Source organism: Coregonus lavaretus (assembly GCF_964263955.1).
Source record: "Coregonus lavaretus genome assembly, chromosome: 4".
Lineage (NCBI taxonomy): Eukaryota > Metazoa > Chordata > Actinopteri > Salmoniformes > Salmonidae > Coregonus > Coregonus lavaretus.
Genome location: NC_139991.1, coordinates 41,424,126 through 41,451,292, shown reverse-complemented (window position 1 = coordinate 41,451,292; position 27,167 = coordinate 41,424,126). Strand labels below are relative to the sequence as shown.

The following is a 27,167-nucleotide window of genomic DNA, read 5'->3' as shown; positions in this document are numbered from 1 at the left end:
GGTCCAATCGTCTTGATAGGATTGAAAAGCATTATTTCTTGCTCCTACTCGAAATGGAGTTACTGTCGTTTTCCCCGTTGTTTGGATTGTTGATGATAAGAACACTAATCGATAAAACAAGCACCTAGACCACGATGCTGCCAGGATAATTGATGATTCCTCTCAATGAAAACGAGGAGGGGTCGGTCTGCAAAGCCATGGAGGACAAGGAGAACAATCTCAAAACGGTTAAGCTGTGGAGAGATGCTGCTGTCCGCTCTAGGAAGGTGCGAAGCAACCTGCGTCAGCTCACTATCTGCTCCAAAGACCGGGAGAGGATAATTCTACCTGAAAATATAAGCGAGATAGAGGTGCTCAATTTGGGCAATAACTCACTGCAGGAATTACCAGAAGGATTGGGGGCCACCCTCACAAACCTGCGTATCCTTGTCCTCCGCAGGAACAAATTTGTCACAGTTCCTTTTGTGGTGTTTGAACTGGGTCAACTTGTGGAACTGGACATGAGCCACAACTGCTTGAGCCACTTCTCTGAGGATATAGGCCTGCTGAAGGGGCTGAAAAAGCTCTGCATCAGTCACAACAAGATCCAGTACCTGCCGTCACAGATTGGGGCACTGCAGTTCTTGGAGGAGCTGGACATAAGCTTCAATGACATACGTGATTTCCCCAGGTCCTTCTCACAGCTCAGGAGGCTCCGTACTCTGGATGCCGACCACAACAACCTGAACCAGTTTCCCCCGGAGATTCTTGCCCTCAGTGACCTGGAGGAGCTCGACTGCTCAGGGAATACATTTGCGTGTCTACCAGGGGACATCATGAAACTGCAGTTCATCAAGATCCTGTGGCTTAGCAGCATTCACATCTCCTCGTTACCTGACACATTCTGTCAGCTGCACAACCTGGAGAGCCTGATGCTGGACAGTAACAACCTAGCAGCTCTGCCTCGTTCCTTTGGAAACCTGCAGAGACTTAAAATGGTCAATCTTTCCTCTAATGAGTTTGAGGAGTTTCCCCAGGTTATCCTAAACATCACAGGACTAGACGAGCTTTACCTGAGCAGAAATAAACTGTCTTTTGTCCCAGAGGAGATAGGCCAGCTGCGTAGGCTGGCAAACCTCTGGTTGGACAATAATAAGATTACTTATCTGCCTGACTCCATTGTGGAGCTAGAGAGATTGGAAGAGCTTGTTTTACAGGGTAATCAAATAGCCATACTTCCAGATAACTTTGGAAAACTCTCCAAGGTAAACATTTGGAAGGTGAAGGATAACCCCCTCATCCAGCCTCCCTATGAGGTCTGTATGAAGGGAATCCCCTACATCGCTGCCTATCAAAAGGAACTCGCACATTCCCAACTCGCTGTGAAGCCCAGGTTAAAACTGGTCCTGATGGGAATGAAAAATGCTGGGAAAACAAGGCTCAGACAGAGTGTGGTGAGTGAGCAGCAGGATGCCAACTCTGCTCAGGGAAACAAAGGGATTGATGTGACTAACTGGGTAGCGGACGCCGATCGCAGTCTTACATTTTTAGTGTATGACCTGTCAGGGAAGCCAAACTATGACCTCATCAAACCTTTTTTTCTCTCACCCGGTGCTCTGTACATCCTCGTTGTGAATCTGAAAGCGTACTCACCCAATAACTTTTACGCCCACGTGGGGTACTTCCTCCACCTCCTCAGTGCCAAAGTGCCCCACGCTGTGGTGTGCATGGTGGGCACACACACAGACCTGTGTGGCGACATGGAGGTGGAAGAGAAGAGCCTGGATATCCACAGACAGATTGCCCTGCAGGAGAAGTGGGACAGCCATTGTCTGCGGACCCTCGCCCAACAGGTGGACCAGGCCCTGGAACAGGGCTACAACATCCGCACCTCCAGCCCTCATATCCTCTTCTACGGCGTCACAGACAAGAACCTGAGACGAAAAAAAGCCCAGCTGCAGTACATGCTGAACCACAGGCTGCAGATCCTGTCCCCTGTCCTGTGTGTCAGCTGCACGGAGAGCCAGAGAAACATCCAGAGGCTGAGGGAGAAGCTCATGTCAGTGGCTGACCACAGGGACATCTTCCCCAACCTCCACCGTGTGCTGCCCAAGTCCTGGCAGATGCTGGAGGAGCTGCACTTTAAGCCCCAGGACCTGTGGCTCTCGTGGTGGGACTCGGCCCGCTTGGGCCTCCAGGCAGGACTCACAGAGGACCGCCTGCAGAGTGCCCTGTCCTACCTGCATGAGAGTGGGAAGCTACTCTACTTCGAGGACAGTCTGACACTAAAAGAGTACGTCTTCCACAACCTGCCACGCTTCATCGCCATCCTCAATGTCTTCTTCCAGAGGGATGAGTCCACGTTGCTGGAGAGGCTACTGTCAGATGGTGCGAGGGGGGACAAGGGTAGGGCCAGTGTGGTTATAGAGGGGGAGAAGGAAGAGAATCTCCGGGCCACCCATCTACAGCACCATGTGGAGGGCTTCCTCAGCCACGGCCTCCTGCCTTCCAACGTCATCCGGCTGCTCCTGAGACCTCTCATCCAGACCCAACAGGACCTCCACCTCATCATGGAGCTGCTGGAGAAGATGGGGGTCTGCTACTGCATCAACAAGCCCCGCAGCAAGCCTCTGAACGGGGCCACCATCTGGTACAAGTTCCCAAGCTATGTCAGCAATGAGGAGCCCCATGCCGAGGCCTGGGTGAACGGGAGCTCAGTGGCTGCTAGTCCTTTCTTCTCTGTGGAGCAGTTGAAGATTGAATACAGCTTCCCATTTCTCTTCCCTCCTGGACTGTTTGCACGCTACAGTGTGCAGATCAACAGCCATGTGGTTCAGAGGTCAGATGGGAGGCACCAGATATTTGCCTATCGTGGTAAAGTGCCTGTGGTGGTCAGCTACCGTCCGGCTCGGGGCAGGCTGCAGTCCGAGACACTGTCCATAGCCAGCCATGCCTCCCTGCCAAATATCTGGACTGCTTGGCAAGCGATAACACCACTGGTTGAGGAGCTCAATGTCCTTCTGCAGGAGTGGCCCGGGCTCTACTATACTGTTCATGTTCTGTGTTCCAAGTGCCTCAAAAGAGGGTCACCCAACCCACACACCTTCCCAGGTAAACATGCTTTTCCCCCTCTGACTCTTGGATTCTCTTTCACTCTCTTTCTCGTCCCCCTCTCTATCGAGTCCCTCTCTCTCTATCGAGTCCCTTGTCAAGCCTCCCAGAAGTAGGCTAATTTTCATTCTCACACTTCTAATTTAGCAAAGATGTGTAAAGGACTTTGTAGCTTACATTACCCCGCCCCTATTTGCATTATTTTAATGGGAATGTTGAGTGTTATATGTGGTGAGTGCAACTTGAAGTGTAAAATTATACTCAAGTATATCAGTTACCAGTGGTTTAGAATCATCATGGCATTATGGAAATATCTCATGGAGGGGACATCTGATACATGTGTTTTTCATGACATACTCCTCTCCTGCGATTCATTTCAATGGATGAAAGAGAATAATGAACCGCTAATAACGACAACAAATTTGAGTCAGCATCACTCCGTGGAATTACCCAACAGTAAGATGTTCCGACCTATTATGAGTGCGTCAAACAATCTTTGGAGGATTGAGTGAGAAAGTGAAAGCCTTTCTGTACACTCATGCACTGCTCTTGTGCTATAGTCAATCAAAATAGGGGTTTATTGCTGTGTTCGTGTGAGAATGACTCGTTAGGTTTAAGTTCAGTCAGTCAGTGGGGGATGGAGGCTACACAAAGGCTACAGTGCGGCTGTTGGTGACATTAGCTCAGCTAAAAGAGGGAGGGGGGAAGAGCTCCGTGGGCTCAAGCCCCACCTCTGAGACACAAATTGGCCTCCGAGCTGTCTGTTCTCGGCCTATGGCTGAGATCATGGGCAAGTTCTGACATGGTGGTGTAGACTGAGGGTTGCCATGGCAACACAATGTGCTTTATTTTCTTGGAATGTGACTATAGTAGATGGATCATACAGCACGAGCAAGCCCATTGTCGGCTCTTTGTTATGATACACAAAGCCTTCCATTAAAAAGCATGAGCTGGCGCACACCCAGAGAAAATTATTTAGTGTAGAGGTGCTGACTAACGGTGAATAAACTGTAAGCTATAAAAATAAAGCGAGTCGCACACTCCATATGTATAACCCCCTAGTAATTTATTGGGTAAAAAAACCACCGTTTCGGCATCACTGTGCCTTCTTCAGGCTAATGTCATGAATGCTTGAACCACATTATGTAGACAAAAAAAACTATGCCATCCAGACATCAGTAGACCTGTGTAAGCCCATATGGCAAGATCAGTAAAGGTCTCCCTATTTATGCATTCAGTGGGAAAAGTGTAGGCCTACATTGTCTCATTACTGCTGCTAGTATGAGATCATTTTGTTGTGATGTCATCGTATTACCTCGAGTGCACTCTTTTGTATGTGAATAGAGTGCCTACTCCTTTTCCTGCCCCTATCAAAGAAAATCTGCCAGACTGATGTCTTTCCCTTTTTAAATAGTGTTTTTAAATAGGCCTTTTCATAATGCAGATCTTGTTTGTATCTTCTGCTGCAGCAGTCTGTAGTGCTGGAGCTATGCGTCAACCAGGATTGTTGATATCGTCATTTAGTTGTGGTCCTAAATTGAGCAGGCAAGAGAATGACGGCTGGGTCTTGGCTGGATGGGGAGCTACCCCAATCCCTGGCCCTCCTACCCTCATTTGATTTCTCCCTATGTCAGCTCCACACATACTCTCGTTTTCACGCTTCAATCCCCTCATCCACCTCTCCCTCTCGCTCTCTCTGGCCCAGGGTGGGCTTTGGCGGTCTTTTGTGGATTAGTTCACGTCTGCGGCGTTGCTGCTTTGAATCAGTACACATGAGACAGTGCTTTTTCAGAGCTATTCCACTGGCATGCCTAGGCTTCCGGCGCAACCGTCCGTCTGACTGGCCCGGGAGCCGGGACACAGACCAGCGCCTGCTATACTAATACGCTGGAGCTTAGCTAGGCACATACACTGGCCGGTAGATTAAAGGAAGGCAGTTCTCTGGCAGATAGATGATATGTAATATACTGTAGTAGAGGAGAGTTAGGAGGAAAGTACGCACTGTTGTATACTGTTGTAGTTTGCAACATTTTGCAAGGCACAACATATAGGGATTACGTTTATCAAGGTGATTGTCCTGTAGACACCAACAGTTTATTTAACTGAGGAGTAACTAGATGGTGACTACTTAGTGCTTATGTAAATGTGTCACATTTCATGGCATGCATCATTCTAATCTCTGCTAGATAGGAGTGAGAGAGTTACTCTACCACAAGCTAGTCTTTCTGCTTGGGTATTTATTGAAGCAAGGCTGGACGTGATATCATGCTTGGGAGACTTTGACAAAGTGAATGGGGTGAGAGGGAAGGGAGGTGACGGTTTTGTTTGCGTGGGGGGGGGAGATGTAATGTGTTGCAGGTTAGTGATTTGGAATTCAATTAATGGAACTTTAACCCTGTGCACTGTAGCCTACTTCCGACCCACCCCAGCTGTGAGCTTATTAATTTAGACTGGCCAATAGCTGAACTAGAACAACTGACTCAAGTAGTTACTTTGCAGGTGACTGGCTCTCAGCTGCACCTGCCTGTTGCCATGGGAATGTGCCCTCTTGTTGTGTTCACTGGAGCAACTCAATGGTTGCTATAGATTTGCTCTCCTGTAAAAACATTGGGGATTCAACTCCTTTATAATGTCCCTTTACCACTACTTTGTCCCTGTAGAAATGAAAATGTTCTACCTTTTTCACAACCTGTGTTCCTCCTCCATTTAGCTGCACAGCTTTTCATCTGTCCTAATATGGCCATGTTTTTGGCTGCTGCAGCTTGTTGACTCAGTGTTGGGGCTCCTCTCTCTCCAGCAGACTAAACATGGAGGACTTGAATATAATCTTTCTTCTGTGGAATCTAGAGAGAAGACCTCCATCTCAATAATATTTTCCTTGCATCTGTTTCGGTCTGACGTCTCTGAATCGAACAAAGGCATGCAATCCCCTTTTTATTCATGACCTGATCTGCCTTTGTATGGCTGAAGAAATCTCAGCCATGCAGACCAATTTTCTCCCTACAAGATGCAACCCCACAAACCTTGTAGTGTGTGTGTTTGTTGTGTAAGTGAGAGTCTGTTTGTGCTTTTGCTTGTGTTGAATGTATGTGTTAAGTGACAGAGGGTGATTAGTAATGTGCTTTTAATTATGATTTCCTCTTCCACACACATCCAGATGAGTTTGTTGCCTTCTGCTGATCGGACAGATAATGACACTTGTCATAAACAGAAAGGATGTGATCCTTCACATTCCACAGGGATTAGTCACAAAGGTTATCCTTAAAAGTGATGTGCCCACTCACTCCTGACCACACAAATGGTGTTTAAAATACTGTTCAAATAGCCCTCATTTTGGTGGAATTCTTATTGACCTCTGAGGTTTTTGCTGGGGTACAGTACATGTTCCTGAAAAACGTCTCAAAGTGTGTTTGTGCGGATATCCGAGTTGCCGTCAGTCGACCATAAGTGGAAAAACGTGTGAGAAACCAGAGCATGATCTCTGGCTGGGCGCCCAGGGTCTGCCCTTCTCCTGTACTTTGCTGTACCTCGTGTAGCAACCTTCTTCCCTGCCCAATGCTTAAGCCTACTCTGTGAATTGCCGTACAGTAACAGCACAACAAATAAACCTACTGGCCTATATATCTGGTTGTCAACCTGTGAACTTTTAAACATGCTTGGTTGCAATTACATCCCAAGTTGCTAAGTACCATAGATATATTTCAGTTGCTTACCAAGATGCCTTATCTCACAGATCATTCGTGCCCATCATACAAGTTCAAAGGAAGAGGATGGTATTTTGTGTACATCTGCTCTTTTCAAATCAAATTTTATTGGTCACATACACATATTTAGCAGATATTATTGCGGGTGTAGCGAAATGCTTGAGTTCCTAGCTCCAACAGTGCAGTAGTATCTAACAATTCCCAACAATACACACATCTCAAGTAAAATAATGAAGAAATATATAAATATTAGGACGAGCAATGTCGGAGTGGCATTGCCTAGAATACAGTATATACAGTTGAAGTCGGAAGTTTACATAGTTAGGTTGGAGTCATTAAAACTCGTTTTTCAACCACTCCACGAATTTCTTGTTAACAAACTATACATTTGGCAAGTCGGTTAGGACACCTACTTTGTGCATGACACAAGTAATTTTTCCAACAATTGTTTACAGACAGATTATTTAATTTATAATTCACTGTATCACAATTCCAGTGGGTCAAAAGTCTACATACACTAAGTTGACTGTGCCTTTAAACAGCTTGGAAAATTCTAGAAGATGATATCATGGCTTTAGGAGCTTCTGATAGGCTAATTGACATCATTTGAGTCAATTGGAGGTGTACCTGTGGATGTATTTCAAGGCCTACCTTCAAACTCAGTGCCTCTTTACTTGACATCATGGGAAAATCAAAAGAAATCAGCCAAGACCTCTGACATTATTTTGTAGACCTCCACAAGTCTGGTTCATCCTTGGGAGCAATTTTCAAACGCCTGAAGGTACCACGTTCATCTGTACAAACAATAGTATGCAAGTACAGTGAGGGGAAAAAAGTATTTGATCCCCTGCTGATTCTGTACGTTTGCCCACTGACAAGGAAATGATCAGTCTATAATTTTAATGGTAGGTTTATTTGAACAGTGAGAGACAGAATAACAACAAAAGAATCCAGAAAAACGCATGTCAAAAATGTTATAAATTGATTTGCATTTTAATGAGGGAAATAAGTATTTGACCCCCTCTCAATCAGAAAGATTTCTGGCTCCCAGGTGTCTTTTATACAGGTAACGAGCTGAGATTAGGAGCACACTCTTAAAGGGAGTGCTCCTAATCTCAGTTTGTTACCTGTATAAAATACACCTGTCCACAGAAGCAATCGATCAATCAGATTCCAAACTCTCCACCATGGCCAAGACCAAAGAGCTCTCCAAGGATGTCAGGGACAAGATTGTAGACCTACACAAGGCTGGAATGGGCTACAAGACCATCACTAAGCAGCTTTGTGAGAAGGTGACAACAGTTGGTGCGATTATTCGCAAATGGAAGAAACACAAAAGAACTGTCAATCTCCCTCGGCCTGGGGCTCCATGCAAGATCTCACCTCGTGGAGTTGCAATGATCAATGAGAACGGTGAGGAATCAGCCCAGAACTACACGGGAGGATCTGGTCAATGATCTCAAGGCAGCTGGGACCATAGTCACCAAGAAAACAATTGGTAACACACTACACCGTGAAGGACTGAAATCCTGCAGCGCCCGCAAGGTCCCCCTGCTCAAGAAAGTTCATATACAGGCCCGTCTGAAGTTTGCCAATGAACATCTGAATGATTCAGAGGAGAACTGGGTGAAAGTGTTGTGGTCAGATGAGACCAAAATGGAGCTCTTTGGCATCAACTCAACTCGCCGTGTTTGGAGGAGGAGGAATGCTGCCTATGACCCCAAGAACACCATCCCCACCGTCAAACATGCAGGTGGAAACATTATGCTTTGGGGGTGTTTTTCTGCTAAGGGGACAGGACAACTTCACCGCATCAAAGGGACGATGGACGGGGCCATGTACCGTCAAATCTTGGGTGAGAACCTCCTTCCCTCAGCCAGGGCATTGAAAATGGGTCGTGGATGGGTATTCCAGCAAGATAATGACCCAAAACACACAGCCAAGGCAACAAAGGAGTGGCTCAAGAAGAAGCACATTAAGGTCCTGGAGTGGCCTAGCCAGGCTCCAGACCTTAATCCCACAGAAAATCTGTGGAGGGAGCTGAAGGTTCGAGATGCCAAACGTCAGCCTCAACCTTAATGACTTGGAGAAGATCTGCAAAGAGGAGCTGGACAAAATCCCTCCTGAGATGTGTGCAAACCTGGTGGCCAACTACAAGAAATGTCTGACCTCTGTGATTGCCAACAATGGTTTTGCCACCAAGTACTAAGTCATATTTTGCAGAGGGGTCAAATACTTATTTCCCTCATTAAAATGCAAATGAATTTATAACATTTTTGACATGCCTTTTCTGGATTTCTTGATGTGATTCTGTCTCTCACTGTTCAAATAAGCCGACCATTAAAATTATAGACTGATCATTTCTTTGTCAGTGGGCAAACGTACAAAATCAGCAGGGGATCAAATACTTTTTTCCCTCACTGTATAAACACCATGGGACCACGCAGCCGTCATACCGCTCAGGAAGGAGACGCATTCTGTCTCCTAGAGATGAACGTACTTTGGTGCGAAAAGTGCAAATCAATCCCAGAACAATAGTAAAGGACCTTTTTGAAGATGCTGGAGGAAACCGGTACAAAAGTATCTATATCCACAGTAAAACTAGTCCTATATCGACATAACCTGAAAGGTCGCTCAGCAAGGAAGAAGCCACTGCTCCAAAACCACCATAAAAAAGCCAGACTACGGTTTGCAACTGCACATGGGGACAAAGATCGTACTTTTTGGAGAAATGTCGTCTGGTCTGATGAAACAAAAATAGAACTGTTTGGCCATAATGACCATCGTTATGTTTGGAGGATAAAGGGGGATGCTTGCAAGCCGAAGAACACCATCCCAACCGTGAAGCACGGGGGTGGCAGCATCATGCTGTGGGGGTGCTTTGCTGCAGGAGGGACTGGTGTACTTCACAAAATAGATGGCATCATGAGGAAGGAAAATTATGTGGATATATTGAAGCAACATCTCAAGACATCAGTCAGGAAGTTAAAGCTTGGTCGCAAATGGGTCTTCCAAATGGACAATGACGCCAAGCATACTTCCAAAGTTGTGGCAAAATGGCTTAAGGACAACAAAGTAAAGGTATTGGAGTGGCCATCACAAAGCCCTGACCTCAATCCTATAGAAAATGTGTGGGCAGAACTGAAAAAGCGTGTGCGAGCAAGGAGGCCTACAAACCTGACTCAGTTACTCCAGCTCTGTCAGGAGGAATGGGCCAAAATTCACCCAACTTATTGTGGGAAGCTTGTGGAAGGCTACCCGAAACATTTGACCCAAGTTAAACAATTTAAAGGCAATGCTACCAAATACTAATTGGTGTATGTAAACTTCCGACTTCAAATGTACATATGAAATGAGTAAAACAGTATGTAAACATTATTAAAGTGACCAGTGATTCCATGTCTATGTACATAGGGCAGCATCTTCTAAGGTGCAGGGTTGAGTAACCGGGTGGTATCCGGCTAGTGACAGTGACTAAGTTCAGGGAGGGCAGTATACTGGGTGGAGGCCGGTTAGTGATGGCTATTTAACAGTCTGATGGCCTTGAGATGGAAGCTGTTTTTCAGTCTCTCTGTCCCAGCTTTGATGCACCTGTACTGACCACGCCTTCTGGATGGTAGCGGGGTGAACTGGCCGTGGCTCGGGTGGTTGATGTCCTTGATTATCTTTTTGGCCTTCCTGTGACATCAGGTGCTGTAGGTGTCCTGGAGGGCAGGCAGTGTGCCCCCGGTGATGCGTTGTGCAGACCGCACCACCCTCTGGAGAGCCCTGCGCTTGCGGGCAGTGCAGTTACCGTACCAGGCGGTGATACAGCCTGACAGGATGCTCTCAATGGTGCATCTGTAAAAGTTTGAGGGTCTTAGGGGCCAAGCTGAATTTCTTCAGCCTCCTAATGTTGAAGAGCCGCTGTTGCGCGTTCTTCACCACACTGTCTGTGTGTGTGGACTATTTCAGATTGTCAGTGATGTGTACGCCGAGGAACTTGAAGCTTTTCACCTTCTCCACTGCGGTCCCGTCCATGTGGATAGGGGTGTGCTCCCTTTGCTGTCTCCTGAAGTCCACAATCAGCTCCTTCGCTTTGTTGAGGGAGAGGTTATTTTCCTGGCACCACTCCACCAGAGCCCTCATCTCCTCCCTGTAGGCTGTCTCGTCATTGTTGGTAATTAGGTCTACTACTGTTGTGTCATCTGCAAACTTGATGATTGAGTTGGAGGTGTGCGTGGCCACGCAGTCATGGGTGAACAGGGAGTACAGGAGGGGGCTGAGGCCGCACCCTTGTGGGTCCCCTGTGTTGAGGATCAGCGTAGTGGAAGTGTTGTTCCCTACCTTCACCTGGGGGCGGCCCATCAGGAAGTCCAGGACCCAGTTGCACAGGGCGGGGTTCAGACCCAGGGCCCCGAGCTTAATGATGAGCTTGGAGGGAGGGTACTATGGCGTTGAAGAATGAGCAGTAGTAAACAAAGTGTCTGTCTGTAAATCCCATTTTGATTTGTGAAGACTGTTGTTGAAGCAGACAGGTTGAAGGGCAGAGATCCAGGGAGTGGTGTCCAAAGCCAGCTTTGATTCTTAGTGTCGAAGGCAGGCCCTCAAGCACTTTCCCTCTCTATGTGGATCCTCAATCCCAGTTTGACTCCGTACCGCAGGGCAAACCCCTCTAATCCAGTTAGTGGATCTGCTAGGATCAGGCCGCTAGTGATAATGGTCATGCAAGGGGCTGGCCAAGAAGGCAAAGCTGAGATTATCACAGAAAACACAGTCACACACACACACACACAGTTGCATAGTCACATAGACGCACAGTCAGTCACATAGACACACGCACACACACAGACACAAACACGTTCATCATCTCACTTACCCTTAAGCTCCTCACAGCCTCATCCACCCACACCTTTAGAGATATAATAGTTACATTGAACCCAGTTTTTCCTGTCTAATTGCAACATCCTTTTGTATTCTAAAAATGAAAGAAATGAGATGACTGAAAGCTCAAGACTTTAGGCTGCCTGCCCAGCAACGATGGTATGAAGACATTTCAGTTCACTGGAACATTTGTTGGGACATGTTCCCACATTATTTTAGTTTAATTCTGACTTCATACTTATTTTTGTTTTAGTGAATAAGAAAACTGTTGACTTTTCACTGTGGATGAGCTGCTTGCTGAGGAATTGGATGAATAGCGGTGAGCCATAAGTGCCCCTAAGGCTCCCTGCTTGCTAGTTATTACAGTCTTACAGGCAGGCTATCTTCTTCTTCCCAGTAAGCCATGGATATACTGTATCAAGGAGGAGCATAGATCAGTCATACAATCATCTTGTATTGTTTTCTCACCACATGGTGGTCATTTTAATTGGACTCCTTACATGTTCTGTAGATCCCCTGGGGAATGTCCTGAATTCTTAGGCCAATTTAAGATACATTATTGTGCTTTACCCCAGGAGACAGAAAACTGTCTCATTTTATGGGTGGGTGCTCCAAATATAGCCAAAGGCCTCCAAGGCTAACTTTACGAGAAAGTAAGACAAGCCACAACATTGATACCTGTCACAGGAATCACAGAGAAGATTTATATGTGGTAGTATCAGCTTTCAGTATCAAGTTTCATTGTTTAAAAATGTCGCAAACCACCTTTCGAAATCTTGATCAATATGGAGCTGTCAGTACCAGTAATTGAGTACAATGAATGGAAATGGAGTCTAAATGAGGCAAAAGTTGAAAACCTGTCAGTCAGTCTCTTGCAGCTCTTCAGCTGGAACTTCTCTGTCCGGTTACTGTGAGTGTTTTGCCCATAAAAACATTCCGCTGGTGGAAGTGCTGGGAAATGACGCAGCTTAGACGCTCTGGCCAAGGACTGACTGCAGGGTCAGGAGAAAACTGAGAGGCTGGTGATTGTTACCTCACAGTAACAGCCAAGCACAAGGAACTCTGGAAGAATGAGCCAGAATCTCACAACCAAAGTAGAGCTGTTTTCAGGAATGTTTCAGAGACTGGAGATCTGAGAGGCACAGACTAAACTACAAATAGTGTATTGATTAATACAAACTTAGTACACTGCTGAAGGGCCTAACTTGTTGCTTAGTGGCTGTATCTAGTGAATGTGGGCCAGTCACAACTGTTGATGCAGAGAGATCGTTATCATATTAGTGATTGTGGCAGGAAACCTGGGGGTGGTTCTGTTATAATGGAGAGGTTCAGATGTCAGGGACAAGCCTGGAAGTGAAAATGATAGAGCTGATATTGCCCCTCTGACTGACGTGCTGCTGTGGCCTTCTGAATTGTGTCTGTCTGTTCAGTACAGTTAGCCTAAAGTTGTCTTCTCTGTCTTGTATGTTTGTGTATGTCTGTGCTAGTGACGTGAATGAGCTGTTGACATGAAAGAAGATTAGCCTAAAGGGTGTTTTTGTTTTGTTTTTAACTCTGTGGACATCACATGGGTAATGGTCTTATGGATGTCTCACAGTAGATGTGGCCCTCTGATGACCTTACATCAAGTTAAATAGGGCTTCATAGGCCTACCTATGATTGTCTTCCTGTACAGCTCATGCTGAAATGATCTTATTTTCTACCTGTGAATTCTGTCTAATTCTTGGTATAGCTAGGAGCTAAATACCTGGCTGAGAGTCTGAGGAATTACTCCTGTCCGCACCTACCTGTGTACTCTCAACCACACGCTAACACTGATTTGGCACGGCTTAGGTGGATGAGACACCAGTGAGCTAAGTTTGTTTTCGGAGTTGCTGTGGGTTTTGGATGGTTTGGTCTGCTCTAAATGTTGTTTTCCATATTATCTACTTGTTTTTTTATTGTGCTGTATGAAATCTGTCCTCAACGCAGCCTAGTAATCTCCCAGAGAGGACGTCAATCCTGTTATGTCACCAGTTGGCTGCCCAACTGGAGTTGTGTGCAGTAAGCCTGTCCACTGTATTATCTCTCAGACATGTGACAGACGGTGGCTGTCGGGGTTGGATGGGTTCATAGCTTCTATCCTGCCGAGTCCCCAACAACCGGATGTTCCGGTTTTGTTGCTGTATTCATAATGTATGGGTTTTGCAAGCCTGGTTGCCAGCCTTCGTTTTGTGTTATGAATGATATCAAACCCTTTTCAGCATAGCTTTCCCCCTTTGCCCGCTAGCATCAGTCAAAATCCTGAATGCGTTGACCAAAGCCATCAAGGCTGAAACTTGTAGTTTTCCTAGAAGGGAGCAGAGTTTTTTTCATTTGGCGGGCCATTGTCTGCCTTGAAAGGGAAATTATGTCTGGAAATAAAATTAGGGCACTCTCATTTATTGCTCTGCACGTTCAGGCTTTCAGGCTTTTCTTCCGGTCAGCGCACACTCCTTTGACGTGGTCAGAGGTCTAGAGCTGATCGCAATGGTGGAAATGGGCCGCTGGGCACCATCGGACAGTTCACGTCCTGGATGACGCATGAGCACAATGTTCCTCTAGGCCAGGGGAAATGGAAAGAGCCTGTGACGCGACTTCCGCTTTCAGACGTTAACAAGGCGACACTCCATCATAACTCCTCCTCTACATTTACTGGATTGGTTGAACAGTGCAGAAGAGAACCTCAATTTTTCCAATTTAGTGACTTTGTCTATGTTTAGCGAGTTTTCAGACCCCTCCAGCGACTTCTATTGGTAGAAGAGTCTAGTGACAAATTCGGCTACTTTTCAAGCTGCCTTTGGCTAGTTTTGACGCAGAGGGTTTTCTATGGTTTTGATATCATTTTGCGACTTTTCCCACTCAATTCTGCCGCAAACAAGAGTGGGAGAAGCTGTCTGTGGAACAGTAGCCTCTGCGAGGTCGTCAACAACCGGAAGTTCCGGTTTTCAGGGGAAATGGAAGAGAGCCTGTGACGTGACTTCTGTTTTTGGACGTTTACGAGGCGACACTCCATCTTAACTCTTCCTCCACATTTACTGGATTGCTAGAACAGGGCAGAAGAGAACCTGCCCCTACAGTTTTTTTTCTTCTCGTCAAGACCAGAATGTAGGGGGATCTAGTTATTTTACACCTGCTACGTTAGATTACTGGTCACCTGGAAGCCTGACCTCATCACATGGGCAGTGCAGAGATCCTACACCAATGTGTGGGTGGAGACATCAGATGTCTGAGGTGAGGGGGAAACAAAGGATTCTTCTAAACGAGATTGGCTTTAAAAAGCAAATAATTTTGGCTTACAGACAGTACATCTCCCAGATAGACAAAAAATGAAATGTTCTATCAACTGTATCGAAGTCATTACTGTTGTTTTTCTGTGGCTGAGGCATAAGGATTATACGTATATTGTTATAAAATATTTTATATAGACTCTTGAAATGTTTTGCTGTTAAAGTCTACAGACTTGTTTATTTACTTCGTCTGTCAGGTTTAATTTGCTTCCAAAATAAGAATCCCAAATAACTGCTTTTAACTTGCTATGTTTCTGTGGTTACTGAGTATTCCTCCCACTTATGGAATACTCATCTGATGGGCTGAAAATGGTCTGGACTGTTATAATTTACAACCAAAAGGCTGGCTGGAGTTTGAAACCACGTCTGTACTAAACACTGGCCTTGCAACCACAGCGACAATGCTGCTAAATGCTCATCCTGCCACCGCAGCTACTGAACGCTCGCGTTGTTACCACAGACTGAGGGACACAGTTTCTAGCTGCTTGTCAATAGACGGTTGTGTGAATACAGAATTCCTCGCAGAGTTTAGTTTCATCCACAACCCTGAGCAAAGATGGTGGTGTTGCTGTATTCATAATGTATGGGTTCCGCAAGCCTGGTTGCCAGCCTTCGTTTTGTGAATGATATCAAACCCTTTTCAGCATAGCGTTCCCCCTTTGCCCGCTAGCATCAGTCAAAATCCTGAATGTGTTGACCAAAGCCATCAAGGCTGAAACTTGTAGTTTTCCTAGAAGGGAGTGGAGTTTTTTTCATTTGCCGGGCCATTGTCTGCCTTGAAAGGGAAATGGTGTCTGGAAATAGAATTAGGGCACTCTCATTTATAGCTCTGCACATTCAGGCTTTCAGGCTTTTCTTCCGGTCAGCGCACACTCCTTTGACATGGTCAGAGGTCTGGAGCTGATAGCAATGGTGGAAATGGGTCGTTGGGCACCGTCGAACAGTTCACGTCCTGGATGAAGCATGAGCACAATGTTCCTCTAGGCCAGGGATAGAGAACTTTGATGGGGGTGGGGGCCATAGAAAAATCTGAACTCATCATGGGGCTGCAGTTGCTCACGGGTCTGCATACCCACATCCACGGTTTGTTTTAGAGTAAATTTTGTGCAATTCCACACACTTCGCCATGGGGTGTAGAGAAAATGTTAGTTTTATAGCTAATTTCCTGCCGTTCTACACATTTTGCCATAGGGTGGAGAGAAATGTTTGCAGTTTTTTATATGATATCTGAGTGAGACTAACAAAATCAATGGGGGCCCCCTGGCCGGTAATTCGACCATGATAACAAGGAGAACGAACCTGTCCTCAGATCAGTTCAGTCCCTTGCAGATTGCCTTGTCAGCTGCCAATTACTTAGCTCTGCATGAGGAACGATAAATGAATGGACTTTAAACCCAACCAATGAGTGTACATATTTATAGTATGTGGGTTGTTTTTGTGGGGGGGGATGTGCAGCATGGCAGAGATGAGCAGGCTGTCTAATGACCATGATAACCTAGCTACTACTGATAGCTGCTAATTAATACACAGGGCTGTTCAGTAGCATTCTGTCCACAGCCGGTTACGTAATCATGCCCAGGGCCCCTTCGGACACACTGACCCCCTGGTTTGGTGACCCCCAAGGAATGGACAGCTATTTTAGGAGCACCTCTGTTGTTGGTTCTACTTTGGGTTTATTTTCACAATTGGTTCTCTCATGTTGTGACATTACCATGTAATTCATGTATCCATGCGCGAGCAGATTTGTATACGGACTGTGTCCATTTGCAATGTTTTGATATAGGCTACATTTGAATGTGACAGATTTTATGCAAGACATTTACACACAGGAAAAATGTGCTCTTTTGCTCGAGTGGACAATATTTGCATTCATTTTGCTGGAGGGAATCTCTTTTTTTCCTCTCTCCTGCTCTCACTCCCATTTCCCTGGGGCAGACTGATGCATATTTGCTAGTCACGTCACATGGTGTATTTGCCTGCGGGATACAGTCGCCAAGTGTTACAGGTGTTACCATTAAACCCATTTTTAGTCATTTTTTTGTTTCCATTTCTGACCTTGCTACAACAAGCCGATCTACAGCACCCAGTGTTTAAAGGGATATCTGTTTAATATGCATTACTGTATATTAGCATTCCTTTAGCTAAGCTCAAGGATTTTCTCATTCAAAATGGACATGATGGTGATTTAGGACCTTATGTCATCCACACCAGCCAGGCCCATCAGTATGAGTGGGCTGATAATGAGATTGGACAGCTTCAGTGTCAAAGGGAGAGGAGATGAAAGGAGGGCAGTGGGGCTGGGGCTGTTTTGACTGCTGTGCTGCATCAGGGCGATCATCTCATTATGCACCAGATGTTAACATCTGGCCCTGCAGCACACACCACTGTCCGAACAGATGAGCAGCAGCTGTCTCTGTGCGCACACACATGCAATATACAGGGGAGAATATAATGGTCTTCTAGTAGTTATTCCATAGCCTGCCCTGGCTATGATAGGAGCCTGTCTGCACTATGTTACTGCCCTGGCTATGATAGGAGCCTGTCTGCACTATGTTACTGCCCTGGCTATGATAGAAGCCTGTCTGCACTATGTTACTGCCCTGGCTATGATAGGAGCCTGTCTGTACTATGTTACTGCCCTGGCTATGATAGGAGCCTGTCTGCACTATGTTACTGCCCTGGCTATGATAGGAGCCTGTCTGCACTATGTTACTGCCCTGGCTATGATAGGAGCCTGTCTGCACTATGTTACTGCCCTGGCTATGATAGAAGCCTGTCTGCACTATGTTACTGCCCTGGCTATGATAGGAGCCTGTCTGCACTATGTTACTGCCCTGGCTATGATAGGAGCCTATCTGCACTATGTTACTGCCCTGGCTATGATAGGAGCCTGTCTGCACTATGTTACTGCCTCCTCAGCTCTCTTTACTGCAGATTTGTTCATGTGCAGGATAATGCCGCTGTGATTAAACTCTCTTCTCTGCCTGCCAGGATTAAGCTCCACTTTAACCACAGCCATCTTAAACACACAAGTGCTACTGGCTGGCTGGCTGGCTGGTTCTCCCGTCTTCCCCTCTCCATCCTAAAGGACCCCAGAAGGCTGCCTTTGACATTGCCAGATTCTCGTCTGGCCCACTTCCTGTTTGCAAGGCAGGCCCAACTCAGTCTCCAAGGCAACCCACTGTGGAATGGCCAGAATGGGTTATTTTTGTGCCATCTCCTCTGGCAGAGAAGGAGGGCACACATTCCTCAGGCTGTGGGCCCGTCCGTGTCAGGAGGCAGGAGCCACTCGCTGTTCAAAAGGGATTACTCTAATTTAACGTGTTTGAGAGACTGGTCACGATATCTTCCTGTCTCTCTTTGTTAAGCTGCCTCTAAGATTAGACTGGAGACACAACTATCTCCCTCTGTCTGTGTAACCCTGACCCTTATCAGACTAGTCAGCGAAGTGTTTCTACATTTGTGTCTAGTGTTTGTTTTACCCCACATCTTGTTCTATAGCGGACTGCAGCGCTTTATATAACTGATAGGAGCAACTATTTTATGATTTGGTCAATATTTCCCTCCTTTGGATTTAAGGAGTTTATTAGAACTCGACTAGAAGCAAACTGATGTGTAATTATGCCCCCTACTTTCTGGCAATGTGCATTGTTCATAAACAAATAGTCCGTTACCTCATCAGACGAATGATGATCTCATCAAGGTGGTGGTCCAAATTGATGCAGCAACTAAAACTGGAACACTTACTTTAGCTGGCCAAGGAAAGCCAGTCCAACACCCAAAGCCAATCAAATTGCAGGATTTTTTTTGGGGTGGAGACAGAGTAGGTCTTGGCTGAGGCGACCAAAGTTTATGGTACACACCAGATGTCACAGACATAGGCTAGTAACAACAGAACTTTAAGTGATTTAAAACCCTCAATATGCAGTATGTGTAAGGTAATGACCCTGGTGATCAAAATGTGTGTTATGTAAAGTAGAAAGAATGTGGTTTTCATTAGGACATTTAAATGTTTGTCATTTAGCAGACGCTCTTATCCAGAGCAACTTACAGTTAGTGAGTGCATACATAATTTTTTTATTTTCCCGTGGGAATCGATCCCACAACCCTGGCGTTGCAAACACCATGCTCTACCAACTGAGCTACATCCCTGCCCTACCCTGGACGATGCTGGGCCAATTGTGCGCTGCCCCATGGGTCTCCCGGTTGCGGCCGGCTACGACAGAGCCTGGATTCGAACCAGGATCTCTAGTGGCACAGCTAGCACTGCGATGCAGTGCCTTAGACCACTGCGCCACTCGGGAGGTCATTTGAATGGTGTTCTGTCTGGGCCTCGTCCTGGGCCTTCTCACCTGCACAGCTCAGTGGGCAGAGCAGACGGCTGCCTGTGTGGAAATCTCATTAGCACCCAGCCCTGACTCAACCGCATCTGACCACCAGACGGCTGCTAAACTCTGTGTGTGTTTTGGGTGTCATGGAAAACAGAACTGTGTGTTTGTGTATGTAGCATTGTGCTATATGTCTGTCTGTGTCAGTGAGACTGAGTGTGTGCACTTGTCTCTGGCCGTGTTTGTTGATAATGACCGGCTGCTTCATGTGACGTAATTGGCCTGACTGTTGTTTAACACACTGTGGTGCTAATCCTCTGACTGAGCTGCGGGCCTCTGGATCTGATCTCAGAGCAGCTGCCTGTGCCCTCTACCCTATGTCTACCACTCACTCACTGCTCTCTCTCTGCCTGCCCCGGGCACTACTGCATGGTCTGATGCTGCACTGGTGGCAACCCGAGCACTGTGTCTTCTCTACTGTCCAAGATGTCTGATCTTTTTACTAGAAACTCAAAGGTCAGAGTATGCCAATACTCTGGCATCCAAACGTCCTGAGTTCCTGACTGTACAAGCCTCACTGTCTTTACTGAGGAAGAACCTGAACTGATCGGACTATGTACAGGCAACCTGAGCTCTCTTTCCCTGTACTGGTGTAGATTTCTGTCACTGTTCTCTGTGAGGGGTCAAATGGTAGGCTGCTGATGAGGGACATATGTGGGCCAGTTGAACTTTAGGACAGAGGACACTCCAGCTGAAGAAGTGAAAGGAAATCTTCTGAACCAATTTGAGGTTGTTGAGATACAGGCTAGTCTTCTACCATGATAAATCACCCTGAAAATACACTGAAAATACTAAGATTATTTAGGCCTGGGGCCTTCATGATCAGTGTTAGCTAACTGCTAGCTGAATTTAGACAGAAAATAGAAAATCGTGTGAGCAACTGTATTCCAGTCACACATACGGGACAGCTGTTTGTTTTGTCCCATTAACACTTAAGAGGTACATTCCTGGAGATGTGGACACACTTGACCCAAATTTCAGACTGTAAAAGGTTTTGCCAGAAGCATGTCTCTGCTTGGATGCGCTGGTGAAAACGTAATGGTATGTTAGGACTGGATAGTTATTATAGGATATTATTACAACACAATAAAGATTACAGTAGTAGCTCTGTCTTTATCTCAGCTTTATGTATTCCTGGGTCGTAGTTCAAATACAGTAGGTTTACAACAACACATCAGGTATTGCATTGGGAGGTCTGACTCATTTCTGTCATGAGTCTGTCAGGTATCCATTCTCAGATAAACCATATGTTTTTTTAAGTGCAGGTCGATTTCCCCGTCCAATTATTCTGTCTGTTTCAACAGAAAACTGCAGTCAGTCCTGTGTGACTAATTAGAGCACGGGAGCTGGTGGAAATCCTCCTCTGGTATGAGTGCATGCTAATGATGGCGTATCACAACCGGCCGTGATTGGGAGTCCCATAGGGCAGCGCACAATTGGCCCAGCGTCGTCCGGGTTTGGCCGGTGTAGGCCGTCATTGTAAATAAGAATTTGTTCTTAACTGACTTGCCTAGTTAAATAAAGGTACAATAAAATAAATAAATAAAAAATATAGCGGTGGGGGTTCCAGGATCTCTCACACACAGCCCCTACAGTTGTAGGGCCATTGTGTCCACACAGCCCCCCCAACAGGACTGAGGCTGCAGGGTGTAGCTTGAATACAGCCACTGCCCTCCTTTGTCCCCTGCCTCAGAGAAGCTGGTGTTTCCTCCCTGTTTCAATCCACTTGAGTCCCAGTGGTATTTTTGTGGGCCCAACACACACACACACACACACACACACACACAAATGAGTTATACATCTAGAAAGCTAGACCTGTCGGGCATGTTGTTTTGTGAAAGGGGTCGGCAGTGGCAGGCTGTAGGCTGATAGAGGAGGTTGGTAGTGTTGTTTTGTTACCCTTTTGTGTGGATATGCTCCAAGAGCATAATAATTCCTGTTGACTTGGAATGGAATGCTACAATAGATGGCTGGGGCTGGGACATGTGTAGATGCCATCACGAGGACCGTCATCCATGGGGTTGGGGATTAAACTGTGGAATTAGTTCCTGAAATCCCTTTGCTGTGACCTAAGCTGATTTTATCTTTTGTTCTTTGTCCAATCCCCCCTCTGCCCTGTTTAGCCCTAAAGGTGATTATGAATATGGCTATGACATGCTCACTGTGTTTGTTCTGTGTGCGTTCTTCTGTTTGGTGTAGTTTATTTAATCCATGGCGGTTGTGTTAGCTCTGAATAGGTCAATGAAGGAAGAGGTGTTCTCCTCTTTCCCCTCATTAATATGGAGTGTGGAGTAACCTAATGTAGCAGGTGTAAAATAAACGCCTGAGCGGGGTCGTCAGAATCCATAAGCATCCGATTTTCAGGCTTCACCTCTACTCTCCTTTACCCTTGAAAACTGGATGCTTCCTGTTTCTACCGACCCCCTGAGGGTGAGTGTGGATACTGGGCAGAAGGCAGCTAGCTGGCAGCCCTGTTTGCTTTAGGCCTGACCTGGGCACACTGCCAGCTTTGTCATGGCATTGGCTGTTACTGAGTCCGCGAGTGAAAGTCGCCACCTCTAAGTGGCATTGTTTTTGTTTCTGTTAGAACAGCTGACAAAGCATTTCCCTGTGAAGAACTCCGGCTTTGTATCGATCTGATCAACCGCTTCTCTAAATACAGGAGTTTATTTCAAACCCCAGTTTGATTTTGAGTCCTCACCTACCAGTGTGGAGCGTGGCAGATGTGGAAGGAGGGAGGAACACCTCCTTTTTATTGTATAATGGATGATGTAACCTGTGGATGAGTAAGCGGAAATTAGTGTGTAAAAGCAGACGATGATTGAAACTTGGGGAAATGTTGTTGTTGTGAAGGAATGGGGGATGGACAAGGCCTGTAAATTCAGTCTGTTGATTGGATGCTGAGGGTCATTCCCTTTGTGGGGGATGGTGGCTGACTACAAGTGACCCATTTGATCTTCCTACAGAAACAATGTGTACAGAGAAAGAGAAATGAAAGAGAAAGTAATTGAGTCCGACACCCTCAGACATCAGGCCCTTTCATGTGTTCACATGCCCCTCTCCACTTCTCTCTGAGTGCGTATCATTATTGATCATTGTCAATAGCCTTCTTTGAAATGACCCCCCCCTACAGCCCCCGACCCTCTTCTCCTTCTCTTTCCAATGATGCCTAAAGCCGGGACAAAAGGGGAAGTGGAAGAGAAGGACGGAGGACCTTGGAGTCCATTGTGAAAAGACAAGTCGTGGACATTCTCGTCTAGACTCCTCCTGTGTTTTTCCAAACACGTTCAGCATCCTACTGGGACTTTCTTGGAAACAGGAAAATAGCCATTTTTTCCCCCTAGCGAGCCTGGAGAAATAGCAGTTTTCCTCTTATGGCGGCAGCGGTGGAGTTCAGTGGAGAATAAAAGAGAAAAAGAGTAGAAATGGAGGGCCTGGCAGAAGATCAAGCCTAGCAGAGCAGAGCAGCAGCACAGGAATGTACAGGCTCATTATCCTACCTGCCTGCTGATGATATTTCAGTGAGGAGGGGGAGTAGAGATGAATAGCACATTCCTAGTCCTTGATGTCAGGGCCAACAGAGTCCTCTGTCCATCTGCATACTGTATGATTAGCCTACACCCAGTGAGCAGTGAAGGAGGTGAGACTGGAGTGGGTGCTTTTACTGTCCTCTGTCTGACTGACCCAGATGAAGGGAGAGGCAGAGATAACTGGCTGTGTGATTCAGCATCTATGCTTCCTGTAACAGACTCCCCACTGTTTCCACACTGAGAGATCTGGTGCCAGCAACATTCTCAGGAATGAACCACTAATACATCACATGTCAGGATGTCCTGTATAGCAAAACTGGAATGTTATACGTTCTGACTGTATTGCAGTGAACAGCAGCACTACAATCACAATACTGTGAAAATCAAACCTTTTTACCAGGACAAGAAATACCATGACTTTCACCGTTATTCCAGTCTGTCTGTTTCCAGTAAAAAAACAACTCCAGCGTGCTAGTTGGACCCCATGCTTTGTCCTGATGAGGAGAAGAGAAAATCAATGGGCCTAATGGTTGAAGTGCTGCTAAGGACAGGCTATTAGATAGGCTACTACTCTACACACCCAGAGGGAAGAACATGCATTGGGATGAATCCTATACATTGTGTTGAGTGTAGGGAAGAAAATCAGTGGTGAACTAAATTGTTTCAGAAGTAGGACACATAGAGAAATGAACAGCGCTTGAAATGATTAGACATACCAAGACCAGAGCAAATATCAACCATGGTAACAAACTAGCCATATCCTTGGTAACAAAATGTCCCCATTGCCTTTTGGATAGGGTTGCTACGAGGGTTCTAGTTTTACAGCATGGTGACAGACATGGTCACACAGCCTAGGAGACAGGACTGGCGCTGCATAGTGTTGACCCTGCAGATCAGGAGGATATGAGATGCAGATAGTAAAACTCCCGAGTGGCGCAGTGGTCTAAGGCACTGCATTGCAGTGCTAGCTGTGCCACTAGAGATCCTGGTTCGAGTCCAGGCTCTGTCGCAGCCGGCCGCGACCGGCGGCGCACAATTGGTCCAGCGTCGTCCAATGTAGGGGAGGTTTTGGCTGGCAGGGATGTGGGTTCGTTTCCCACGAGGGGCCTGTATGAAAATATATATATATATATGTATGCATCCACTAACTGTAAGTTGCTCTGGATAAGAGCGTCTGCTAAATGACTTAAATGTAAATGTAAAACCAGGTCAATCTTTGTCTGGAGCAGATAAGCCCAGATCCTGCTGGTGATGGGTCAATACAATATTAGTGAGCTATCTAGGCAGATGCCTAACAGAGCCGAACAAGAGGGGTGCATCATTATTTAGCCAAGGAAAAGGATAATCGGGCCTAATCCATTCTTAAAGCTAAACCATTAAAATCATGTGAGCTCTGAGCATGGTACAAGCCGGTGAGTATAGATGATTCTGTAAAAGTAGCATGCAACATTCTCTCTCTCTCTCTCTCCCCCTGTGCTCAGTTTTGTCCCCTCCCTCTCTAACATATTGATTGGGTTTGCCTTTATATCACACAACAGAGATTTTATAATAAAACCATAATGATAGAGAATGTAGTGACATAGTGTTACTGATAGAATTTAACAACTGTTTGTCTCATGGACTTCAAAGCACTATGTGAGTACATTATCCAGTTGGCTATAGTAGCAGTGTGTGGTCAGACTGTCTGTGTACAGACAGTGAGTGGGTTTAGTACATGCTCTATCTGATGGGTGTAGTCTAGTGCTGCACTGCATTACTGTCAGAGGCAGCCAGCCAGCCAGGCAGGATGACTGTAATCTTATTCAGTGACGGATGATGTAACAACTCATTGTTTCTGCCTGCCTCAATCGGACCGATACCCCACCATCATCACAAACAGACTCACGCACAGCATCCCACAATGCCCTGTTAGTTGCGAACTGGCTGACAGCGTTTGGAGGAACCCTGGCTGTGCCACTCAGACTTCTTTTAGAAGCAGAGTTTCTTTCCATTAAGGATGCTGCAGAGGATGTTAGTGTTTGCCTTTCGCAGTGTTTCTGATTCTGTTTGTGCTGCACCTGTTCCGTTTCCTGCTATTGTTCTGAAAACAGAAAGAAGAGGTTTTTCAAAAATGTTCTGCCTAGATCCCTCCTTTCAAACAAACTAAAGCTGTATGAGTAGTAATTATTAAGGTTCGTTTTCTAGAAGATGATGAGTAAATCTATCTACCAACAACTGAAGCCTGTTTTACATATTGCTCGTTAGATATGAAGTGGTCCTTGATAGGGAATGAAGGCCAGGCATGTTTTTCTGGATCACAGAACAGTGGTTATACAGCTACAGATGGCCTGTTACTGAGTTTTTCCCATATTTGGAAGGCCAGAACATGTGACATACAGCCTGGTCTGTGCTGATAGTGAGGAAACGTCCTTGATTACAGAAAATGTGATGATAAACACACATGCACGTTCACATGCACATGCATATTCAAACACAAGCAGGCACAAGCTCTCTTTCTCACTAACACACATTCCCCAGCAAACTGCCAGTGCCTTGTGGTTTTGCTGACGAGGACACATCCTTTCAATATGAGTGGATCTGCAGCTATTAAACAAAGCCTGATGGAGCCCTCCACTCCACAGAGGTCTCAAGGGAAATGAACATGCAGTTATTGTGCTCATTTTGCTCTGTAGCAGGCTCTGGCAATCAGTGGTAATGCAGTGAAATCGCCATCTAGTGGACGAATAAAGAACTATTTTGTTACAGCTCAAATCTTGGCAAAACATTGACTTGGGATCCTGTACAAAATCCACTATATCCTGATATCATTGGATAAATAATCTTTGTCGATTGGATAATTGAGTATTATTTTTAAACTAACTCTCCCCCTCCCTCCCCCCGTTTCACTCTTTCTTAGGTGAGCTTCTAAGCCAGCCGCGCCCCGAGGGGCTGACTGAGATAATCTGCCCAAAGAATGGTTTGGAGCGGGTCAACGTGGCGCTGGTTTACCCCCCTACGCCCACTGTGGTCAGCCCCTGTCTCAAATGAGCCCTGCGGCCTGGCCTCTACTGTCCTGTCTGACTGTACCCTCACGCCTGACTCTCTAGCCAACACCTGCCGCACACCTGAGTCTGAACCCCACACCCCAGCTCTCCCTCTGAACCCCACAACCCAGCTCTCCCTCTGAACCCCCTCAACCCCCTCAGGCAGCAGCCTGACTGGACACACAGCCATGCAAGGTCACAGAGATATGCACTGTCAGCTGGATGCAGTAGAGCCGATAACTGTAAGTATCTTGCAATATTTATACAGGGTTTGCTCTTCTAGAAAGGGTCATAGGTTAGTAACTAGAGGGTTAGATTCTTAGAAGCTTCTATATACTGTGTAAATGGATCGACATCTAACCTGTAATTGAATATACATGAATAGCGTTGATGGTAGTGAAGATGTACTTATGACAAAGTATATCATTATAAGTAAGAATATCTTATATTCTTTGTATTTTATTTTTTTTGCAGGTTATCCAGCTGTTCTTACACTGCCTCACTATGATGACCGTATTACAGGACTTTGGCTGAAAGCAAACCTTTACCTGGGTCGTTTTTAAGACCCATGCTGTAATCAACAAGCAGTGTCTTTTCCATCTCTCTTACTCCATGCTGCCCTCCAGATCTATGACAAACCTCTGCCTACAACCTACCCCAGACGGAACACAGGAAATCCACCGCATCAACTATCTATCCATGCTATCAATTCAACAATCGAGAGATGAGGGGGCAAAGACTTGGACGGGTTTCTCTCTTTACTACTTAGTGGTGTCATGAAATGGTGGAAACCTCTTGGCGGGACTGCTACCCATTCTAATTTCCCGTAATGCTCATTTTCCTGTGCACATGTAAAGGCTGTGATTGAAGAACATAGGAAAGAGAACTGACTGAACCTCCTGCGATATCATGCTATGACTGACAGTTGTGGGGTCTATCCGCCTGTCTATCTGTCTGTTTCTATCTGTCTGTAAACCAAATACGGTCTTGTGTAGCTAAACACATGACCACCACTTCCTCTTAAAGAACACAACACACGTTACCCATGTACAAACCTTAACCTTCGCTTGCAAAGGGGAAGATGTATCATATGAAGTAAATGCTGTAATTGCATATTATGTAAAGTCGGTGGACTGCCTTTATGCCAAGGAAATTCAATTTCAGCAGGACTTGTTTCATTGTAGCAAATCCTGATTATGGTGTGATGTATCTGTGATTTGCCATTTTCAGCTTTAGTAAGAAAAGTTAAAAGTACTCCGTT

At 45.9% G+C, this 27,167-nt stretch overlaps 1 protein-coding gene across 1 annotated transcript; it reads left to right on the top strand.

Annotated features, from left to right (window-relative positions):
• The first annotated feature begins 94 nt into the window (after positions 1-94).
• On the top strand, positions 95-26,064 carry LOC311127778 (malignant fibrous histiocytoma-amplified sequence 1 homolog). Its single transcript, XM_084159659.1, is given in 3 exon segments — positions 95-3,090; positions 25,780-25,871; positions 25,874-26,064. Coding segments are annotated over 3 exon segments (3,126 nt in total). The 5' UTR covers positions 95-152; the 3' UTR covers positions 25,970-26,064.
• The last annotated feature ends 1,103 nt before the right edge of the window (positions 26,065-27,167 follow it).